Source organism: Nematolebias whitei, chromosome 5 (genome assembly GCF_014905685.2).
Source record: "Nematolebias whitei isolate Nwh7 chromosome 5, NemWhi1, whole genome shotgun sequence".
Lineage (NCBI taxonomy): Eukaryota > Metazoa > Chordata > Actinopteri > Cyprinodontiformes > Rivulidae > Nematolebias > Nematolebias whitei.
The window spans coordinates 38,556,983-38,579,012 of record NC_056502.1 but is presented as its reverse complement, the minus strand read 5'-3'; the positions used below and the strand labels follow the sequence as shown (position 1 = coordinate 38,579,012).

At 40.0% G+C, this 22,030-nt stretch overlaps 1 protein-coding gene across 1 annotated transcript in view; it reads left to right on the top strand.

Moving 5' to 3' along the window:
• Nucleotides 1–22,030, top strand: part of bckdhb (branched chain keto acid dehydrogenase E1 subunit beta) — an 82,633-nt gene that overhangs the window by 1,844 nt on the left and 58,759 nt on the right. The window contains exons 2-4 of the mRNA XM_037677161.1: nt 1,049–1,126; nt 5,858–5,926; nt 17,372–17,505. Coding sequence (XP_037533089.1) covers nt 1,049–1,126; nt 5,858–5,926; nt 17,372–17,505 — 281 coding nt within the window. The remainder of the gene's footprint in view (nt 1–1,048; nt 1,127–5,857; nt 5,927–17,371; nt 17,506–22,030) is intronic.

Below are 22,030 nucleotides of genomic sequence, written 5' to 3'. Positions count from 1 at the left end.
ATATATATATATATAAAGTGGAGACTGCAGTGACACAGCAGGAATCTGATTGACAACTTCTTCTTCCTTATTATTCGGGGCAACTGTGGCTGAGTGGTTAGAGCAGTCGTCCTCAAATGCAAGAGTTGGGGGTTCGAATCCACCAGCAGTCACGTGTTGAAGTGTCCCTGAGCAAGACACTGAACCCCTCATTGATGTGTGTCCCATCAGTGTATTTTTTTTTATTTACCTTTATTTATCCAGGTAGCCTCACTGAGCCACGAGAACTCATTTTCAAGAGAGACCCGTTTAGGGAGCAGATGGGGGTTAAGGGCCTTGCTCATGGGCCCAGGGTGGGGCGAATGAGGGTGGGGGCAGGTGTGGGTGCTTCACCTACCCCACCCACAAATTATTATTTTTTTGACGTTGTCGGGGCCGGGGCGTGAGCCGGCGATCTTGGGATCACGGGCCCACCTCTCTAGCCTCTGCGCCACCACTCCCCAGTGTGTGAATGTGATAAAGCTCTGATTAGTCTCTGTAGAGATCTAGTATAGAGCTGTATGAACGGGTCAATGAGGCACAGATTGTGTTGTAAAGCGCTTTGAGTGTCTTGATAGGATAGAAAGGTGCTATACAAGTACAGTCAATTTATCATTTATTATAAACAAACTGACAATTCCAAGGATCCATCAGAGTAACAGCAGATTATTGACTGGAGCACAGGTAGACCATGGTTTGTGTAATTTGCTCTCTTTTTGCGCCCCATTTGTTTCTTCTTTCTCACTTTCTCTTGTTCACTGCAGTCTATTATAGTGTCATAGGGCGCTGCACACTATCAGAGCTGTTTTTAAACATCTGTTTCAAATCCCTGCAAGCCTCTGTTCGGTATAGTTTGGTAGATAAAGACATTTTTAAAGGGCTCTGTGATGCAACAGGTCAACTGCAGGGTGCCTCATTATGTCAGCCAACCTCAAAATAGGTCAAAGGTTTTTTTAGTATATCAGCTGACATTTATTTGCAGTCTGTGAGCCAGATGATTGACTTTTCTTTGTTTCTTTTCAACATTTAGGCCCCACACAGAAGATGAACTTGTTCCAGTCAGTAACCAGTGCCTTGGACAACACCCTTGCCAGTGATCCTACAGCAGGTAGGATGCCAAAGTCTAATGAGCGTTTCAAGTTCATTTTGTCATTCGCATCACAGGTGGTACATGAGGTGGAATGAAATTGTGTACTCAAGGCCCAGTTACACCCAAAATGATGAAGTATAAAAAGAAATGGTATATAAGGATCTAAGATATACAGTAACATAAACACTAAACAAAATGCTAAAAGATCTAAGATATACGCCCAACACTAATACAGTAGTCCCTCGCTACTTCACGGTTCGTTTGTTGCAGACTCGCTCTATCGCGTTTTTTTTTTTTATAAGATTGGACTTGACACACGATTGGCTGACTGATGGATGAGCCGCATGATCAGCATGCATTTTTTATTTAAAATAAAAGCACCTGCTGCACCTCTGTGCAGCCTGCACTGCACTATATATACATATATGTATATATATATATATATGTGTGTGTGTGTGTTTTAAACTCTTCCCACACTCTTGCAATATTCTAAACAATGTTTCTAAACTTTAAACGCTCTAAAAGACACAGACTGTCATGACTCCCTCTCTGTGCCTTCGCTGCTCTCAGCCATTCAACTTATAGATTTCATCATCACAGTGAAGAGTGTCGTTTGATCCAGCGCGTGTTTACGTTTACATCTTTCCTCCACTTTAGATTGTATTCTGTATATGGGTGTGACATGAAACACAAGATCTGCAGGTGTATTTTTGAATCTGCATTTTGTCTGATTCCTCAGCATCTCAGCAGAGAACGTTTCAAAACCAGAATAAGATCTTGTTTCCTGATCTCTACTCCAGATCTGGGTTATGAAGGTTCAGTGAGGTCTGTTGTGTCTCTAAAGTGGCTGTTAGGCACTCAGGTGACTTTCACTGAAAAATAATCCCTCTGTCATTGGAAGGTCGTCGGTTTAACTCCACCTGCTGACGATAACATCAAAATGTGGGTGAAAAAGGTGAAGCACCCACACCTGCCTCCACCCTCATTTGCCCCACTCTGGGCCTTTGAGCAAAGCCTTTAACCCACCACCTGCTCCCCTGGGTGCCCTGGATGTCAGTCCTCTGCTCCACACGGAGGACTGTGGTAGCTCTGTGGTCTGTGGTTGCATCATGAAGGACCTCCAGAGTAAAACATTGATCAAGTTCTTGTGTGAGTTGGTTCACTGTGGCAGCCCTGAAGAAAGGAACAGCTGAGAGAAACAAAAGCTCGTTCATATGCAGGCTTTTGGGTTGGATCTCTGAATAAGCACACCATCTGTCACTCTTTTACTGACTCTATCCCAGACCAGATTTAAAACCATTTCATAAAATAAAAAAAGAAAACCAGACCGTGTCAAACTCACTTGCAGTAGATCTCACACAAGGGTAAAGCTTTAAAATGGTTTTTGACAGCACGTGACAAAGTTCACGTGTTTGGGACCTAACAGTAACTATAACCAGGGTATTGTTGCAGTAAAGACAAGAGTACAATGTTTATAGTACAGTTCAGACATCACGGTTCATGGAATATGATCAAATGAAGAGTATCTTCATCACAGAAGATCACTACTATTACCTGGAATAGTGTTCACATTTTCTTTTGGCTTTTTCTCTCTGCGCTGGCAGAAAAGGTGTAGAGGAAGATTTGATCTCAAGCACTCTACAGAAGCAAAGCAGCAGTGACTCGTTCTGATACAACATGGGAGGCTGAAGACGCACGCATGCATGCATTCATTCATTCATTCATGCATTCATTCATTCATGCATTCATTCATGCATTCATTCATTCATTCATTCATGCATTCATTCATTCATGCATTCATTCATTCATGCATTCATTCATTCATGCATTCATGCATTCATTCATGCATTCATTCATTCATGCATTCATGCATTCATGCATTCATTCATTCATTCATTCATTCATTCATTGCATCTAGAAAGTATTCACAGCACTTCACTTTTTCCACGTTTTATGTTACATCCTTATCCCAAATTGTATTAAATCTCTTTCCTCATGTTTCTACACACAATACCTGGTTATGACAATGTAAAAAAGACTGAGATTTTTTCAAATTTATTAAAAATAGAAAACTAATAAATCACATTTATTAAATATTCACAGCCTTTGCTTAAGACTTAGTTGATCCTCCTTTGGCAGCAGTTCCAGCCTCCAGTCTTTTAATATGATGCTTCAAGCTGAGCAGCTCTTTAGACAGTTTGTCCCATTCTTCTTTACAGTACTTCTCAAGCTCCACCAGGTTGGATGCGAGACGTCTGTGCAGCCACTTTCAGACATCTCCAGAGATGTTCAATCAGATTCAAGTCTGGACTCTGACTGGACCCTCCAGGACCTTCACAGAGTGGTCCTGCAGCCACTCCAGGACCTTCACAGAGTGGTCCTGCAGCCACTCCAGGACCTTCAGAGTGGTCCTGCAGCCACTCCAGGACCTTCACAGAGTGGTCCTGCAGCAGCTCCTTTGAGATCTGGACCGTGTGCTTTGGGTCCTTGATCTGCTGAAAAATGAACCGCCGCCTCAGTCTGAGGTCCAGAGCTCTCTGGAGCAGGTCTTCATCCAGGATGTCTCTGTTCATTGTACATTCATCTTTCCCTCTACCTCTGACTAGTCTGTCAGTTCCTGCTGTTGAAAAACATCCCCACAGCATGATGCTGCCACCACCATGCTTCACTGTAGGGATGGTATTGTCCTGCTGATGAGTGGTGCCTGGTTTCCTCCAAACATGTCTCCTGGCTTTCACACCAAAGAGTTCAATCTTTGTCTCATCGGACCAGAGGATTTTATTTCTCCTGGTCTGAGAGTCCTTCTGGTCCTTTAGTCAAACTCCAGATGTGCTGCCATGTTCCTTTATTAAGGAGTGGGTTTCATCTGGCCACTCTACCATACAGCCTGATTGGTGGATTGCTGCAGAGATGGTCGTCCTTCTGGAAGCTTCTCCTCTCTCCACAGACGAACACTGGATCTCTGACAGAGTGACCATCAGGTTCTTGGTCACCTCCCTGACTGAGGCTCTTCTCCCTGATCGCTCAGTTTAGACGACCAGCCAGAAGAGTCCTGGTGGCTCCAAACTTCTTCCATTTACAAATGTTGGAGGCTGCTGTGCTCATGTGGACCTTCAATGTAGCAGAACTCTTTTTGTATCTTTCTCAGATTTGTACCTCAACCCAGTCCTGTCTCTGAGGTCTGCAGACAATTCCTTTGACTTCATGCTTGGTGTTTGTGCTCTGACATGCACTGTCAGCTGTGGGACCTTCTATAGCAGGGATCTGCAACCTCTAGGATCAAAAGAGCCAGTTCTGCCCCTCTGTTCATTCAGTTGAACGTGTCCGGAGCCACAACACCTGCTACACCTGGGATTGTCAAGTGGTGGCCCACGGACCACTTTAAGTTTGTTGGAGGGCGCTTTTCTGGACAGTTGGGGTGATTTTATAAAACTAACAATAGCTAATGATTTTTAACATTTATTGATATTTTTACACTCTAAGGCAAAATAAAAGACAAGATTCTTGTAAAGAAAGAAAAAAGTAATATAGTTTGTGCCCAGTTTCTAAAAACTAAAACAATATTCTTATGTGATTTTTTTAAATTGTAGAAAAATTGCGTATCCTACTTTGAAGAAATAAAGTGTAAAGTTAAAGTGAGTATGTTTTACTCCTTGTAATGTTTCTAATACTCATATACTTTCAAAATAAATTACAGGCACACTACTAAAACTAGCCCTTTCAGTTGTTTGTACAACAACCAATAATGTTCAGTTTCATGTCAGTTTTGGTCAAAGCTTGGAAGAGCCGCTGCAGAGGGACCAAAGAGCCACATGTGGCTCCAGAGCCGCAGGTTGCAGACCCCTGGTCTATAGACACGTGTGTGTCCAAATCAAGTCCAATCAACTGAAGTTACCACAGGTGGACTCCATTAAAGTTGTAGAAACATCTCAAGGATGATCAGTGGAAACAGTACACACACACACACACTTACATTACATACATAAATACATACTTTATTCATCTCAAGGGAAATTCATAAACTTCAGCAGCAGTGGAAAACACAAGCAGCAGTGGGAGGTGGAGGTATGGAAAGCCAAACGGGTCACTAATAACTGCTGTTAAATAGGTTACCAGGGGTTTAGTCAGTGCCACCTGTGTATGAAGAGCACACTAGCACCCATCTAGCTGAAAACCCTGTTTGTTTCAAACTTTATTTTGTGGATGTTATTCAAACGTGTATTACCTTTTCGTAGTTATAAACAAGTTTTCTTGCTTCAGGTCAAAATGGGAATATTTAACAGTATTTAGAAGTGCACGCCACGTTTTCTTTTAATTAAAGCTAGGAGCTTTGTTTGGAGCTAAGATAGTATGTTCCTGAAGCATTAACAGAGCGCCTATGACTAGGACCCAACTTTTGTCTGATGTTTGGCATCAAGTTTAGTGTCGTATCATTTTAGTTTTGTTTTCTTAACGAAAGAGAGATATCTTTGAGTTTTCGAGTTTATCCAGCTGTTGTCACATGACCTGTAGATCACTGTGTACATCTCAAACTTAGACAAAACAACCCAACATTTCTCTTTATCGTTTTACAAATCAGACCTTGCTGTGACACTTGTTTAACTGTTGAGAAATGTTTATGATTACTTGACGATAGTTTTTTAGGGTGAGTTTCAGAGATTTATTTCAAACTTTGCTTTCAGCGTGCACTTCTCGTCTGCGTTCTTTAAAACCAACATTTTACACACTCTGTTGTTTGTTCCTCTGCAGTCATCTTTGGAGAAGATGTTGCCTTCGGTGGAGTTTTTCGATGCACGGTTGGCCTGAGAGACAAATATGGTAAGATACTTTAATTCCACAGTAAAGGATGGTAAAGAAATCCATGATCTGAATGAAACTGTAAATGGATTTAATCATTATTGTGTAAAAGTTGGCCCAAGTCTCGCAACTAAAACACCAAAAGTCGATAAAAATGTGAATCATACAGTTACGGGTTGTTCCAACAGTATTTTCTTGGTGAAACTGACAAAGAAGAAATAATGAATATTGTAAAAAATCTTGCAGACAAAATATCAAAAGATGGGTGGACATGGATTTGATGTTTGTAAAGAATATAATGAATTATGTTATTGAGCCGTTTACATATATGTATGTAATTTATCCTTATCAACAGGAATATTTCCAAACAACATGAAAATAGCCCAGGTAATTCCTCTTTTTAAAAATGGTGAGAAACGTGTGTTGAACAATTACAGACCAATATTCTTGTTGCCACAGTTTTCTAAGATTTTAGAGAAATTATTTGTGATTAGATTAAATCACTTTATTGATAAAACATAATATATTAACAGTCAATATGGGTTTAAACCTAAGATTTCTACATCAATGGCTCTCATGGAATTAATAGAACAAATAACTACTGTTGATCAAAAAAAGTATTGCGTTAGTATTTATGTTGATTTAAAGACAACATTTGATACTATTGGCCACAGTATTCTTCTTGAAAAGCTGAATAAATATGGTATTAGAGGGCTAGCATTACAGTGGGTATCTAGTTATTTAGAAGAAAGAAAACAGTTTGTTCAAATAAATGATGTAAGATCTGAACTTTGTAACATCACATGTGGAGTGCCTCAAGGTTCTGTACTTGGACCTAAGTAATTTATTATATATATAAATGACCTGGTTAATGTGTCAGGACTGTTTAGATGTGTTTTATTTGCAGATGATACATTTCTTTGTTCGGGTAAAGATATAGAACGAATGGAGTTGGTACAGACAGAATTTGTGAAAATACAAAATTGGCTTCAACTTAACAAATTATCACTAAATTTGGATAAAACAAATTCCATCATATTCAGTAACAATAAGAGAACTGTCGATGCTCCATTTAGAGTCGATGGTGTTGAGATTTGTAGAGTCAGTGAGGTGAAGTTTCTGGGTGTCATCATTGATGAAGAACTGACATGCAAACCTCACTTAAATAATTTAAGAATAAAAATAGCTAAATCTATTGCAGTACTGTACAAAGTAAGAGAGTTACTCAGTGATAAAGCACTGTGTATGTTGTATAATGCAATAAATCATCCCACACTTAATTTACTGTATTGAAGTCTGGGGTAAAGCATGTAAAACAATTACAAATCCTATTTTTATTTTACTGAAAAGAGCTGTAAGAATTATTACTAGAAACGATTATAGACATCCATCAAATACATTGTTGTATCAACTGAAGATATTACAATTCTATGACTTAGTTGATTATAATATTTTACTGTTTGTGTATAAAGCTCACAAAAACATACTGCCTTCTAATATTCAAGTAAATTTTGTTAAAAGGGAGAGTGGTTATTATCTCACGGGGATAGAGATGTTTGTGAAGCGTTGGTTTCGTACCAGTTTGAAGGAGCGCTCTACTGTAATTCAGGGAACAGGATTGTGGGATGGTCTGAAGGATGATGTTAAAACTGGAGCAAAAAGGGGCAGATATCATAAGATTTCTTCTTCTTCTGCTGCCTTTCATTTTATTTTTGAAAATAAAATAAAATGACCTCAGGGGATCAACAGTGTCCTTCTGTCCGTACACCATTTTGCCAATAGGTGGCAGCAGAGGATCAAACATGATCTTGCCTCACTGCTCATGTTGCTCACTATCCACCTGAAGGACCAGAAGGATCCATCTGCACAAGCAGCACGTGTCTGTTGCAGCAGGGGAGCCTCAGACTTCATAGGACGAGCTGATCCCAGCAGAAACAGCTATAGTCTCCGTTTATTCCTGGGATGGTCAAATGTTGCTAGAGTTGGAGCTGGATCCTTCCAAATAGGATCCACTCAGGGTCTAGTCCCAGCTGCACCACACACGTGGACCCTGTGATACCATATGATGCATAGTCTGAGTCCTTGTCTAAATTAAGTCTTTTTAATGTAACATGAAACAACACTTTGGTCTTATGAAATCATAGTTAATGTAAATATCGCGTGTGCTTTAAAGCCGTGCGCTGCATTTATTATCCTTATTTACAGATGTCTTATGTGTTGTTTTTGTGAAGCACGTGTATTAGAAGATCTCATTTTAAGGAATTTGGAAGTTTCTTTGTATTACTTTGAGACACACACACACACATCTGACCTGACTTCAGAAACACACATTTAGAAATATCATGTAAACTTAGATTGTCTGTCTGTTAGCAAAATATCTCATGAACAGCTTGTTGGATTTTCTTTTTAACTCACAGAAAGTAATCATCAAATGTATCTCTAGAACTGATTAATGTTTGGAGCCATTTTGGTTAAAGATGGCTGCCACAGCTACCTCAGAAACACAAAATCGGCTATAACTCGGACATTCTTTGACACATTGAGCTGAAATTTGGTATGTTTGTAGCTGAGAGCGAACCCCAACACACGGTACTGTCAAATCAAAACATTTAAATGGACACACCCTGGCAGTCCCCGTCAACATTTCTGCAGGAACTTTCTAGTCATTATCATTATTACGTCATTTTAAAAATATTTATTCCTCCACAGTGAGTGAACGATCCTGCTCTTTTCTGGGTACTTTTATTTTTTCATTGTTTAGTCATACACTTTAGTTAGAAGGACCCAGTGTCCACAGATAAAACTGGTCTGATGTCACTGAAACAATATACACTTATTCATAGGTTTGAACACTTTTGTCTCAGAGGAATAATCTTTTACAACCACATTTCTTTAAATAATGAGTGTATCCCCATGGTTGGGATGAAGTCTTATGAGGAATATGATTTATTTACCACTCGAGTCCTGCCTTCATGATGACGTGTGGGTAATTCTGCTTGTTGAAGGAACTTGTGTTTGTTCTGTTTTGTGTTTTCTGTCAGTCTGAGAGATCCGCGTAGAGAGGTGGGTACATGTTCTGGCAGTCAAATGTAGATTATTTGTGCCCATAGTTTGCTCTTTGTTATCCTTCATAAATAAAACTGTAGAAATGAACAAAACGGATGTGGGATCACTCTTTTTGTCAAGCAGGTGTTGTGCCAAACAAAGCATCCCTGTTATTGTGGACAATGGTGAGCAAACAACTTGGTGCACCACTACCTTCTTGTGGAAGCAACAAAACAGTCGCATTACCTATTATGTCAATAACTCTTTGATTATTCAAATATCATTTCACATTCCTAACATAAAGGCGTTAGTGCAGTGCATCATGACTGATTTAAATGTGCAACAGTACAACAACAAGCTAAACAGCATGTTCTGCATAAATGTTTACATTTTCTGTGTTTGACAGCAGACAGAAAGTCATAAAACTTGAAAATCTCAAAATCTTGGCACTGTTTTGAACTACTAACTTTGAACTCGAGCGTCACTCGACTGCACTCCAAATAAAAAGCCGTTTTCATTTTGTTTTATTTGCTGTTTAAAAAGCGCGAGTGTGAAATCCATCCAGCAGTGGCTGGCTTTGCTTTCTGTTATTGACGTCAGAAGTGGTGACCTTTGGCGAAGGATCATTATTTTCCATCTCATCCTTGTGTACAGTGACGAGCGCAGAGCTGTTTTTATCCGTCTCACTACAGAAGGGGATGATGCGCACCTCTGCCACCTGCAGCGATTACGCAGAGCAGAGGTTAATGCAGGGCGGACGCTATATGAATGGCTTTTACGAGCCGGATACATTCACCTTGTGATCTGGCTCCCCAGCTGCTGGCTGCTTCTGAGAACAACAGCACATGGCCACTGTTCTTTGTCTCCCTCTTTCTGTTTAGTTTTGTCTTGTTTTATGAAAACATTATAATATTTAGTTCAAGTTCAACGTTCTTTATTGTCATTCACATCACATGTGATACATGAGGTGGAATGAAATTGTGTACTCAAGGTCCCAGTTACACCCAAAAATAGCAAAAATATAAAGTATAAAAAGAAACTGTATATAAGGATCTAAGATATACACTAAGATAAACGCTAAACGGTATGTTAAAAGATCTAAGATATACGCTGAACAAACGCTAAACGTTGTGCTAAAAGATCTAAGATATACACTAAACAAACGCTAAACGATACAATAAAATATCTAAGATATATGCTAAACAAATGCTAAACGTTGTGCTAAAAGATCTAAGATATACACTAAACAAACGCTAAACAATATGCTAAAAGATCTAAGATATATGCTGAACAAACGCTAAACGTTGTGCTAAAAGATCTAAGATATACACTAAACAAACGCTAAACGATACGCTAAAATATCTAAGATATATGCTAAACAAATGCTAAACGTTGTGCTAAAAGATCTAAGATATACACTAAACAAACGCTAAACGATATGCTAAAAGATCTAAGATGTACGCTACACGATACGCTAAAATATCTAAAAAATACAATAAACAAACGCTAAATGATACAATAAAATATCTAAAAAATACACTAAACAAACGCTAAACGATATGCTAAAAGATCTAAGATGTACGCTACACGATACGCTAAAATATCTAAAAAATACACTAAACAAACGCTAAATGATACAATAAAATATCTAAAAAATACACTAAACAAACGCTAAATGATACAGCAAAAAAAGTTAAATCTGGTCCTCTGGACATTCAAAAAAACAAAACAAAGCAAAACAAAACAACAAAAAAAATGTAGAAACGTTTCGTCTCTCGTCCGAGAGACTTCTTCAGTCTGAGGTGCTGTATTCAACTCAGTCTCTTAAATAGCACCTTCTCAGAGTGGATCAACCAGTTTTGCTGCTGACAACCAAAACCAGCTGATCACATGCTCAAGAAGGACCATCAGCCTAACAATGGATCATTAGCACACTGATGGCTGTTTACTACTCACAGAGGGCTGAGTGATACTAGCAATCACAGCATTGTAAGAGGGGGACAGTTGAACCCGGAGGCCTCCACCCCTGTTTAATGATGGACGATTTCTTTTCACAAAGATGGCCTCCTTTACTCCTCTCTCAAACCATCGTTCCTCTCTGTCCAGGATGTGAACATCTTCATCCCTGAAAGAGTGACCGCTGGCCTGGAGATGAGTGTAGACCGCAGAGTCCTGGCCTGATGATGTTGATCTTCTGTGCTGGGCCATCCTTTTGGCCAGTGGCTGTTTAGTTTCCCCGATGTAAGACTGATCACAGCCCTCCTGACACTGAACAGCATACACAACATTACTCTGTTTGTGCCGGGGGACTGGATCTTTGGGATGAACCAGTCTTTGCCGTAATGTATTTTGGGGTTTAAAAGCCACTGGGACGTTATGTTTAGAAAATAAACGTCTCAGTTTCTCTGATACTCCCTCAACATATGGAATGACCACTGGTCTGGGTTCCTCCTTTTCACCTGTTGGCTGACTGGAGTCCTGTTTGGGTTTCTTCTCTGCTTTCAGGAAGGCCCAGTTAGGATATCCACATTGCTCTAGAGCCTGTCTTGTGTGGGATTTCTCCTTCTGCCTGGCTCCTGAGTTAGTGGGGATGCTGTCTGCTCTGTGGTACAGAGTCCTGATGACTCCTAACTTGTGCTCCAAGGATGGCCCAGCACAGAAGATCAACATCATCAGGCCAGGACTCTGCGGTCTACACTCATCTCCAGGCCAGCGGTCACTCTTTCAGGGATGAAGATGTTCACATCCTGGACAGAGAGGAACGATGGTTTGAGAGAGGAGTAAAGGAGGCCATCTTTGAGAAAAGAAATCGTCCATCATTAAACAGGGGTGGAGGCCTCCGGGTTCAACTGTCCCCCTCTTACAATGCTGTGATTGCTAGTATCACTCAGCCCTCTGTGAACAGTAAACAGCCATCAGGTGCTAATGATCCATTGTTAGGCTGATGGTCCTTCTTGAGCATGTGATCAGCTGGTTTTGGTTGTCAGCAGCAAAACTGGTTGATCCACTCTGAGAATGTGCTATTTAAGAGACTGAGCTGAATACAGCACCTCACACTGAGGAAGTCTCTCGGATGAGAGACGAAACGTTTCTATATATTTTTTTTGTTTTGCTTTGTTTTGTTTTTTTGAATGTCCAGAGGACCAGATTGAACTTTTTTAGATTTTTCTACCTGGATTATTGAGCATGCATCAGGATATCTAAAAGATACACTAAAAGGTCTAAGATATCTGCTAAACACTAATAATGTAAAATAATATGGTGTATTAAACATCAGCCCGAACACGAGTCTGTATTGAGTAGATGGGTATGAATGAATACAGCAGCATGAGGTAGTCAGCAGCACAGATCATCAGCAGCACAGATCATCAGCAGCACAGATGTCACATATAACCAGTTAAAGTGGCATTAGTGTTTTGTCTTTGTTTTCTTTTTCTTTTTTCTTCCCCATCTTACCCTTCATACCCATCATCTAAAATTGCATTTTAGAAAAGCAATAAGCTGACGCACAAACTTGAGCACAAATTATGTTAAATTTTCATTTGCGTTATATGTTAAGACCATGACAGCACGTTCTTCACTGTAACTTTTACGTGGTTCATATTTAGAGTTCGCTTCAGGCAATTAAATTCTTGATTGCTCCTGATTAATGGCTCCTTCCTCTGAAGGATTTGCGGCGCTGTGTTTGCCGGTTGAACTTTGTGAGCGCAGACTCGCAGAGGGCACATAAGGGCACAATTTCACAGCAAACTTCCCAAAGGAGCAGAAAAAGTCGGGATTGGCAAATACACAAAGATGAGAGCAAAAATAACATTCACAACCCAGTTTTAGTTTCCCACTCTTGTGGTTCTTTCTCAGATTATAGGGTGGAGAATGGAATTTTTTTCTTCTGTTTCGACTCCGTGGGGGTTGTGTGACTAAATCACTGGTTGACTGCAGTTCAGTAAGAATCATCAACTTGTCGCTTCATTTATTAAAGCGCTGCATGACGTTCATCCAAAGATTATGATCTGAAGCCTCATCAGTCCAGTTCAAAATATGTCTGAGCAGCACTTCTGATTTTTATAGTTCTTCTTGGCTTCCTAAATGAACAATGTATTTAATGATCTATGCAGAAATGATTATTTCATGTTAAACAGAAAAGTTTTCAGAACTTGCATTTGTTTTTATTTCCTGAATAAATTGCTGCTGGGTGTGTCTGTCCTCAGTCATGGGAATAAAAAATAACTGCCCTCTTTCAAATTTTGGGTTTTACGTATCACGTCTTAATATAAATGTTCTGGTCTTTACCAGGTTCTAAAATTATTCAAATTTAGCCTCAAGTGTACAAACACACCCAACATTTTTTCCCTTAACATTATTTATCATTTATCAAATATCTGTTGTTAAACAAAAACCCAAAAAGTTTTTTAAAACACACCAACAAAAAGTCCTCTTTGTGATTCAACAGCTTGTAGAAGCATCTTTAGCAACTATAACTCTCAGCAGTTGTTTTCTGTATGACATGGTCTGTCCCTCACATGGTTGTAGAGGAATTTTTTCCCAATATATATTTTTAATTATTATTTTTTACAGCGTTGCCTCAGTTGGTTGAGGCTTGCAGACTTTTGTTTCTGCTCAGCTCTGTTAAGGTTCAAACACATTTCAGTCAGGCTAAGGTTCTGAACTTTACCTGGACCGTTGCAGCACTTGATTCTTTTCTTTTTGAGCTGTTCTATTTGTAGATTAGCTGCTGTGTTTGGGGTCATTGTCCTGTTGTATTATGTCCCAGGTTGTGTCAGGTTTCAGCTTTCGGTAATACGACCTCACATTTGACTCTAGCTTCCTTTGACAGACAAACGACCCAGTTTCTGTGGCTTAAAACAAGTTCAAATCATGCCTCTCCACCACCATGCTTGAGAGCTGGTATGAGGTGTTTGTGCTAAAATGCTGCTTGGTTTTTTACTAACGTGGAGCTGTGAATTATGGGTAAACATCTCTACTTTGGCCTCATGGTCATCTGTTCAAAGAACACTGTTTCACAAGTCACGTGGTTCATTAAATATTACTTTATAAACCAAAGTCCTGCTGCCATTTTTTTGAGAAAGAAGAGTGAATACTTCCTAACAAACCATACTAGTTCCGTCTTCTTCTAATGGTCCTATCATGAACCTTTAACCTGCTGTCTGAGGCCTCTAGAGTCTGAGATGGAGCTAATTTCCCAGAACATTACAATGTCGTACCTTGCTGTTACTTTGCTAGGACGCCCACTTCTGAGCAGATTGGCAGCTATCTTGAAATGTTTTCCAATTGTGAATATTTTTTCTTTCTGTACAGGGGAACTCAGGAAATCAAGGAAAACATGGAAATAGCATTCATATTTTGTAGACAGGGAAAACCCAGGGGATTTGAGAAAAAGAAGCATTAAAAAGTCAGAGAAAACTTGGGGAATTTGAACTGATCTGCTGACTAAAAGATGATCTTTCTGAGATTTTGACATGTACACGTATTACTGCTAGCACTCTAGTATAATTGAGTCCATGTTCTGCTTCTACAGTGTACATAGTATGTATCTTTACTGGTTGGCTTTTGTGTTTTTTTAGTATCTGATGTTTTAAAATATGGTTTATTATTAGGAACGATTGCTGTATGCACATACCTTAGGCTACAGTATACTTACTGTCGTCTCTGAATGTGACTCTGCCTGCCACCTAAGACCATTCTGAGTATTTTGCATGACTCAAATATCGCCTGGAATTTCAGGATTTACTCGGGGGGTGTTGGAAAAACTCAGAGAATTTAATTTTCATGAAATGTTGGGAACTCTGCTGTAAAATGATGGATTCCAAACTGTTTAGAAATGACCTTATAACCTTTGTTTATTTTTTGTTAATAAATGATGATTGAAAATATTTAAGATTCTGGTAAAGATTAAATTCAATTCACTTTATTTATATAGCGCCAAGTCACAAGAGAAGTCGTCTCAGGGCGCTGTACAAAAACATTCATATACAGTATAAAAGCCAATTAGTAAAGTTCTCTATCTAAGGAAGCAACAGATAGCATTGAATCTTCACTTCATCACAGTCTCCCATCCTGAGCAAGTACAATGGCAACAGTGGAAAGGAAAAACTCCCTTTTAACAGGACGAAACCTCCAGCAGAACCAGGCTCAGGATGAGCAGCCATCTGCCTCGACTGGCTGGGTTTGAGAGGTCCAGAAGAAGAAACAAACACAGAATGACAGGTCCAGATTTACTTTCTTTTGGAAGAAAGACAAAAAAAAAACATTGATAGAAATAATTACAAATACAAACAGGTTGAGTAGAGCAAGTAAAGACGGCATCGGAGGGAGAAACTGTGGTCAGTTTGTCCTTCAGCAGTCTAAACCTATAACTAAGGGATAGTTCAGGAAACCCAAGATAATCCTAACTATTTATCAAAAAGGAAAGTCTTAAAACTGGATAATGTGTCAGCCTCACGGACAGAAACTGGAAGTTGGTTCTACAAGAGAGGAGCCGGATAACTGAAAGATCTTCCTCCAATTCTGCTTTTGGAAACTCTAGGAACCACAAGTAAACCTGCAGTCTGAGAGCAAAGTGCTCTGTTAGGAAAATATGGACAGTAAGAGCTGTAATATAAGATAGAGCTAGGTTGTTGAGGGCTTTGTAGGTTAGAAGTAATATTTTGAATTATATTCTGAATTTGACAGTGAGTCTTTGTAGAGAAGCTAAAACTGGAGATATATCTCTCCTACTGACTCATTAAAACTCTGGCAGCAGCATTTTGGGCCAACTAAAGACTTTTTAAAAAAAGTATTTGGACACCCAGATAATAAACCATTGCAATAGTCCAGTCTAGATGTGACAAATGCATGAACCAGTTTTTCTGCATCTGGTTTTGGACAAGAAGTTTATAATTTTATTGATATTACATAGGTGGAGGAAATCAGTACTGGTCACTTTTTTAATGTGGGGATTAAAATACATGGTCTAATCAAAATAACACCAAGATTTTTATTTATTTATTTCATTAGAACTGGAGGCCAAATTAATGCCATCCAGAGGAAGTGAAAGACTGCAAAGTTTCTTCCTAAGATGCTCAGGTCCAAAAACCAAAACCTCTGTCTCATTTGAGTTTAAAAGCAGAAAATTAAGGGTGCATTCACACCAGCCCTGTTGTCCCGAACTCTAGCCCATTTTCCTATCAAGTCCGGTTCATTTGGGGAGGTGTGAACGTGCCATCGAACTCTGTCATGGAACAAAAAGGTGAACTCTGGCCCTCCTAAAAACCTAGGTCTCAGTCCGGTAGAAGAAAACTCCAGCGCGGTTAAAGTACAGTGTGAATGTAAGCAGACCGGGCACCGCTTCACAAGCAGGAAGTGGAGTACAGCGCAGGGCAAACAAGCACGCATTTCTCTTACCTCATATGGAGCCGTCAGCTGCCTTGTGTGAAAAACAATATTCTCCATGGTCTTCTGTCTCATCTTCTGCTCATGCTGAGTCCATTTTTGAAAAATGACGAAATATAACTCCTAAAACCGCTAAAACTTGACGCCACTCCGTTTTTGTTTTTATTTCCAGAAGAAGAAGAAGAAGTGTCTTCAGAGGTTTTTGTGTTGTTTCTTTCAGTAGTTCTTGGTGCAGCGCCCCCACAGGCGAAGGGGGGGAACAGGTTGGTTCAACAGGTTGACTCAACTGCACAGTGCAGTGTGAATACAAACGCACCAGCTCAAATGTAAACAAAAGCTCATGAATATTGGTCCTCAACCGAACTGAGTCTACTGGACTATCTGGTGTGAAAACGACCTAAGGCTCATCCAGGTTTTTACTGTATGTCCTTAAGACATGTTTGTAATCTAAATACCTGATTGGATTCATTGGGTTTCATGTTTCGGTATCATCATCAGCATAACAATGAAAATTTATCCCATGCTGTTTAATAACTTTACGTAATGGACACATATATAAAGTAAAGGATATTGGTCCAAGCACTGAACCCTGAGGAACTGCACGACTAACTTATGAAGAAGATTCGTTATTTACATTTACAAACTGTAATCTATCAAATAAGTAGGTAGTATTTAATAAGTAGTAAAGTTTAAACCATTTTAGAGTAGTTCCTGTAATCCCAATTTCATATTCAAGTCTCTGTAGTAAAATATTGTGATTAACTGAATCAAATCAGGTCTCTCTTGTACATGAGTCCCCGAGGCTCAATGGGATTAACCTGTATAAATAAAGGTTGAATGAAAAACAAATGCAGCACTGAGGTCTAACAGGACCAGTGTAGATGCCTGTCCATTGTCAGAGGCCATAAAGATCAAATAATTTTTATTATGACCTGATATGTCAAACTAGAATAAAAATAGTATACTATGTTTTATTGTGGTTGTATGATCTCAATGTCTTTTTTCCCCCCTCACTGTTGTATGGCTTTCCAGGCAAAGACAGAGTCTTCAACACTCCTCTTTGTGAGCAAGGAATTGTGGGATTTGGCATTGGTGCTGCTACTGCTGGTGCCACAGCCATAGCTGAGATCCAGTTTGCCGACTACATATTTCCAGCATTTGACCAGGTAAGACACACTTTATTGCTCACGGAATGAGCTGTTATTGGGAGGGGGCTCTAAAGGGCTCTGCATACTCCATCCAAAGCCGAACAGTCGACATGCGGTCACATGACTGTGGGACATTTGTTTTCGCTCACACCTTTCGTAGTCCAATGGACACATGGCACAGAGGTCCTGGGAAACCCCTTCCACTTCACTATACGCCACGGCATGGGTTTCTTCCCGCCAGGGTCTCCCCTCTATCCCTTCAGCCATCGCTTGGCCACAAACCTGTCATGAAGAAAGAGGCACTCTGCAGACACACTCCTCTGCACACAATGTCTGCACTATCTCCATCCAGGAGTTTTTGGCCATTTGAATATCTTTGTAAGTGTGTGTTGAAGAGTCGTACAAATGAATGTCTGAGCACTTTTCTGCATTAACTAACACTCTCACAAACTTCTGACCAATCACACATTAGTTTGTACATACTCCTGTGAGGAAAAAGTTTGTCCCGGGCCTTGTGTCGAGAAGTGGTGGGCGATGCAACTCTTGGAACAAATTGACACGATTTTCGTCATGCAGCTACGCCAATGAGAGCCAATTTCGCTGGTTCGGATGGAGTATGCAGGGTTCTTCAGGGAGCATATCTCCTGAGCAGAGGATGATGTAAACTTACACTTTGTGTTGTTAATTCAAAGGAAATAGTTTAATGTGAAAGTAACTTTCCTCTGTATCTATGTTTTTTTGTCTCCCTGTCAACTCAATAAATCAGCCTACACAATCCAACAGTAGGGGACTCAAGTCCTAAATACTTGTAAACAGTTCTGTTTTGGCAATGCTTATCTTCTTCTAAAGTTACACTAGTTATACTTTAAACACACCACACAGTCATTGTAAACATTGCTGTCTTTGTTCAGTGTTTTTATAGGAGTTCATCATTGCTAAAAGTGCATCAGCAGTGTATATATAATGACATTATTAAACGAAATGCATTCAGAAGGCAGTTCACAAACTATTTAGATAACAACAAAAAAGGTTAAATCGTGTCATCTGGACCTGTTTCGTGAAGTGAGAAACGTCTCATCCTCCATCCAGAGGACTTACTCAGTCTACGGCCTGCCAACCAGATCTGTCCCATAGGTAGCCTTCACTGCTGTGTTTCAAGACAATCTCCTGTTGGAATCTCAGAAGTAGGCGTTAAACACCTGCAAACAGAGCACACCTATCCAAAACAATCAGTCATCATGAACAGCAGTCACATGTTTTGGGCCAGATGGCCAACTTGCTACTACGTAACTTGCTACTAAGGGTGCATTCACACCAGCCCTGTTTAGTCCGCTTTAATTGAACTCTAGTCCATTTGCCTAGAAAGTCCGGTTCGTTTGGGGAGGTGTGAATGCGCAGTCAAACTCTAATACAGAACAAAAAAGTGAACTGTGGTCCTCCTAAAAACCGTTAGGCCAATGGTTCTTCTTGAGCATGTGAGCAGCTGGTTTTGGTTGTCAGCAGCAAACTGGTTGATCCACTCTGAGAAGGTGCTATTTAAGAGACTGAGCTGAATACAGCACCTCAGACTGAGGAAGTCTCTCGGTGAAAGACAAAACATTTCTACATTTTTTTTTTTTTTTTTTGCTTTGTTTTGTTTTTTGAATGTCCAGAGGACCAGATAGAACTTTTTTAGAGTTTCCTTCAGTAGCTCTTGGTGCAGCGCCACCACAGGCGAGGGGGGGGGGGGGGGGGGGACAGGTCCCCTCCATTGACTCAGTGCAGTGTGAATGCAAACCGCACCAGCTGACAATGTAAACAAATGTTCTGAATTTTGGTCCCCAATTAAACCAAGTCTACTGGACTATCAGGTGTGAAAAACGACCTTAAGTGAGAAATGTCTCTCACTTAAAGAAACTGGTCCCAATGACATGATTTAACCTTTTTTGTTGTTATTTACCTGGATGATGGAGCTTACTAACCTTTTTATTTAGATGTCTGTCTTTTATGGACAAGATATTTATGATGTCATCCTAGCAACATTTTAAGGGGGCGAACCCTAATATAATCTCACAGTTTTGGTCGAATCAAATTAATAACTGATTCCATCTAACAGTACTGTTATTGTGTATTAGTACTTGCTTGTCTAGTTGTTGTGACATAAAGGAAGTTCTGGTCAGATGACTTCTACTCAGTATTTGTTTAATTTGTATGAACTGGGCATTGGAATGTTTTTAGCAACCCTGCATCCGTAGTGTTTGTAGTTTTTTATGTGCACATCCACAGTCAGATGTATTTGAGCCATACATGTGTTTTTGTTGGACATGGCTCATGACAAACCAAAATATGTTAAAGAAGTCTACTGTTCAATCTGAACATGTTTCTTTATTTTATTTTTCCCCATAAATATTAATGTGCCATTGATGGGTGGAGATGTTGAGCAGTGCTGCTGTTTTACCATGCAACATGCTGTCACCCTTGTCATTCTGATTATTCTCGCCCACCACAAGACAAATGAGTCTGCTCTGTTTTGTCAAGGCAAGATAAAACAGAATATTTGATCATGGATCACGATCATGTGTTTCCTAGAAAAAGTGACCTTTCAGTACACACAGTAGAATAAATCTACATTTTTGCTTTGAGTGGGCGCTCTCTTTCCTTCTGTGCTCTTACTTAAAACTATGCAATCCAAATAGACCTCAGAGAGAGATAAAACTCAAATTAACAACCCACCTGAGTTTCAAGAAGAAAAAAAAAAGGTGGAACTTTTTTGGAATATGGCCGGCATCAGAAACTGTAGATGGAAAAATAATTCTCCTGAGCTCTAAGTGTGTGTTAAAAAGGTAGTGCTTCAAAATATTTAAAGAGAATCACAGAGAGAAATATTCTGCTCTGTTTATCTGCTGTTCACTTGCATGGTCTTTCTACACTAACTGTTCTTTTCACCTAATCAAACTTATTAATATAGTATCCTGATGCATGCTCAATAATCCAGGTGGAAAAATCCAAAAAAGTTCAAACTGGTCCTCTGGACATTCAAAAAAACAAAGGGCACGCTTAGCACAGCATGTCAAGTCCAAGACTCGACAACAAAACAAGTTTAACTTACTAATAACTGATCAACACCATCATTATTCCAATAACAACACATTCAGTGTAGGACAACACTCCAGTAGTCAATTACATGCCAGGGAGACAGAAAAGTGGGTGAAGAATTTATCTGACAGACAGCTCACCCAGCCTGAGACAGAGATTCTTGCCAGGGGACTGAACTTTGCGGTTGCACCAAGTACAATTCCTCTGGTGGAGATGATCACAGCCACAGAATCAGTCATCCGCAACAACAAAATGAAAGAGGCTGAAGCAGAACAGCTCAGAATCAAAGTTTCATCCTGCCTCAGCAATGCCAAACCACCACCTTCCAACATCAGTAGAGAGGAGAGGGATGCACTCACCACTCTTAGCAAGGACAAAAACATCATTCTCCCAGCAGACAAAGGAAGGTGCACAGTGATTTTGAACCAGAAAGACTATCATGAGAAAGTTATGACACTCCTTAGTGACTTAAACACTTATGAACCTCTGAAAAGAGATCCAGGAAGTGGTTACAAGAAGAAATTGATAGATTGCCTGAAAATTTTGGAGCAGGACAAGGCTATTGACCGTATTCTGTACCACAGACTGTACCCAGGGGAGGCCACACCTAGTCTGTATGGCTTACCTAAAATCCACAAACAAGGTGTACCTTTAAGACCTATTGTTAGCATGATTAACTCTGTCACTTACAATGTTTCCAAATATCTGGCGTCTGTACTCATCCCTTTAGTTGGCAGCTCAGAACACCACATACAGAACACCATGGACTTTGTGGATAAGGTGAGGGATGTCATCATGGAGACTGATGAAACAATGGTCTCTTTTCATGTCACATCACTCTTTACGTGCATTCCTGTTGATGATGCAGTAGAGGTGGTCAGTTTAAGATTAAAATCAGACACCCCTCTGAGCAGCAGGACCACGCTTTCCACAGAACAACTGTGTCAACTCTTGAAACTGTGCCTGCAGTCAACCTACTTCACATATGGGGAGCAATATTATAGGCAGAAACATGGGTGTGCTATGGGGTCTCCAGTTTCTCCTATTGTTGCCAACCTGTACATGGAGGAGGTAGAAAAGAGAGCCTTGACGTCCTTTTCAGGGACACCACCAAGTCATTGGTTCAGGTATGTTGACGACACCTGGGTTAAAATTAAATCTCAGGAAGTCCAACATTTTACTGACCACATCAACTCTGTGGATAAATACATCAAGTTCACACGAGAAGATGTAAAAAATGGCAAGTTGGCTTTCTTGGACTGTGAGGTCTCAGTCTCTGATAGAGGACATTTGCAAACTGAGGTGTACCGCAAACCCACCCACACAGACCAGTATTTGCAGTTTGACTCCCATCACCCTTTGGAGCACAAGTTAGGAGTCATCAGGACTCTGTATCACAGAGCAGACAGCGTCCCCACTAGCTCAGGAGCCAGGCAGAAGGAGAAATCCCACACAAGACAGGCTCTAG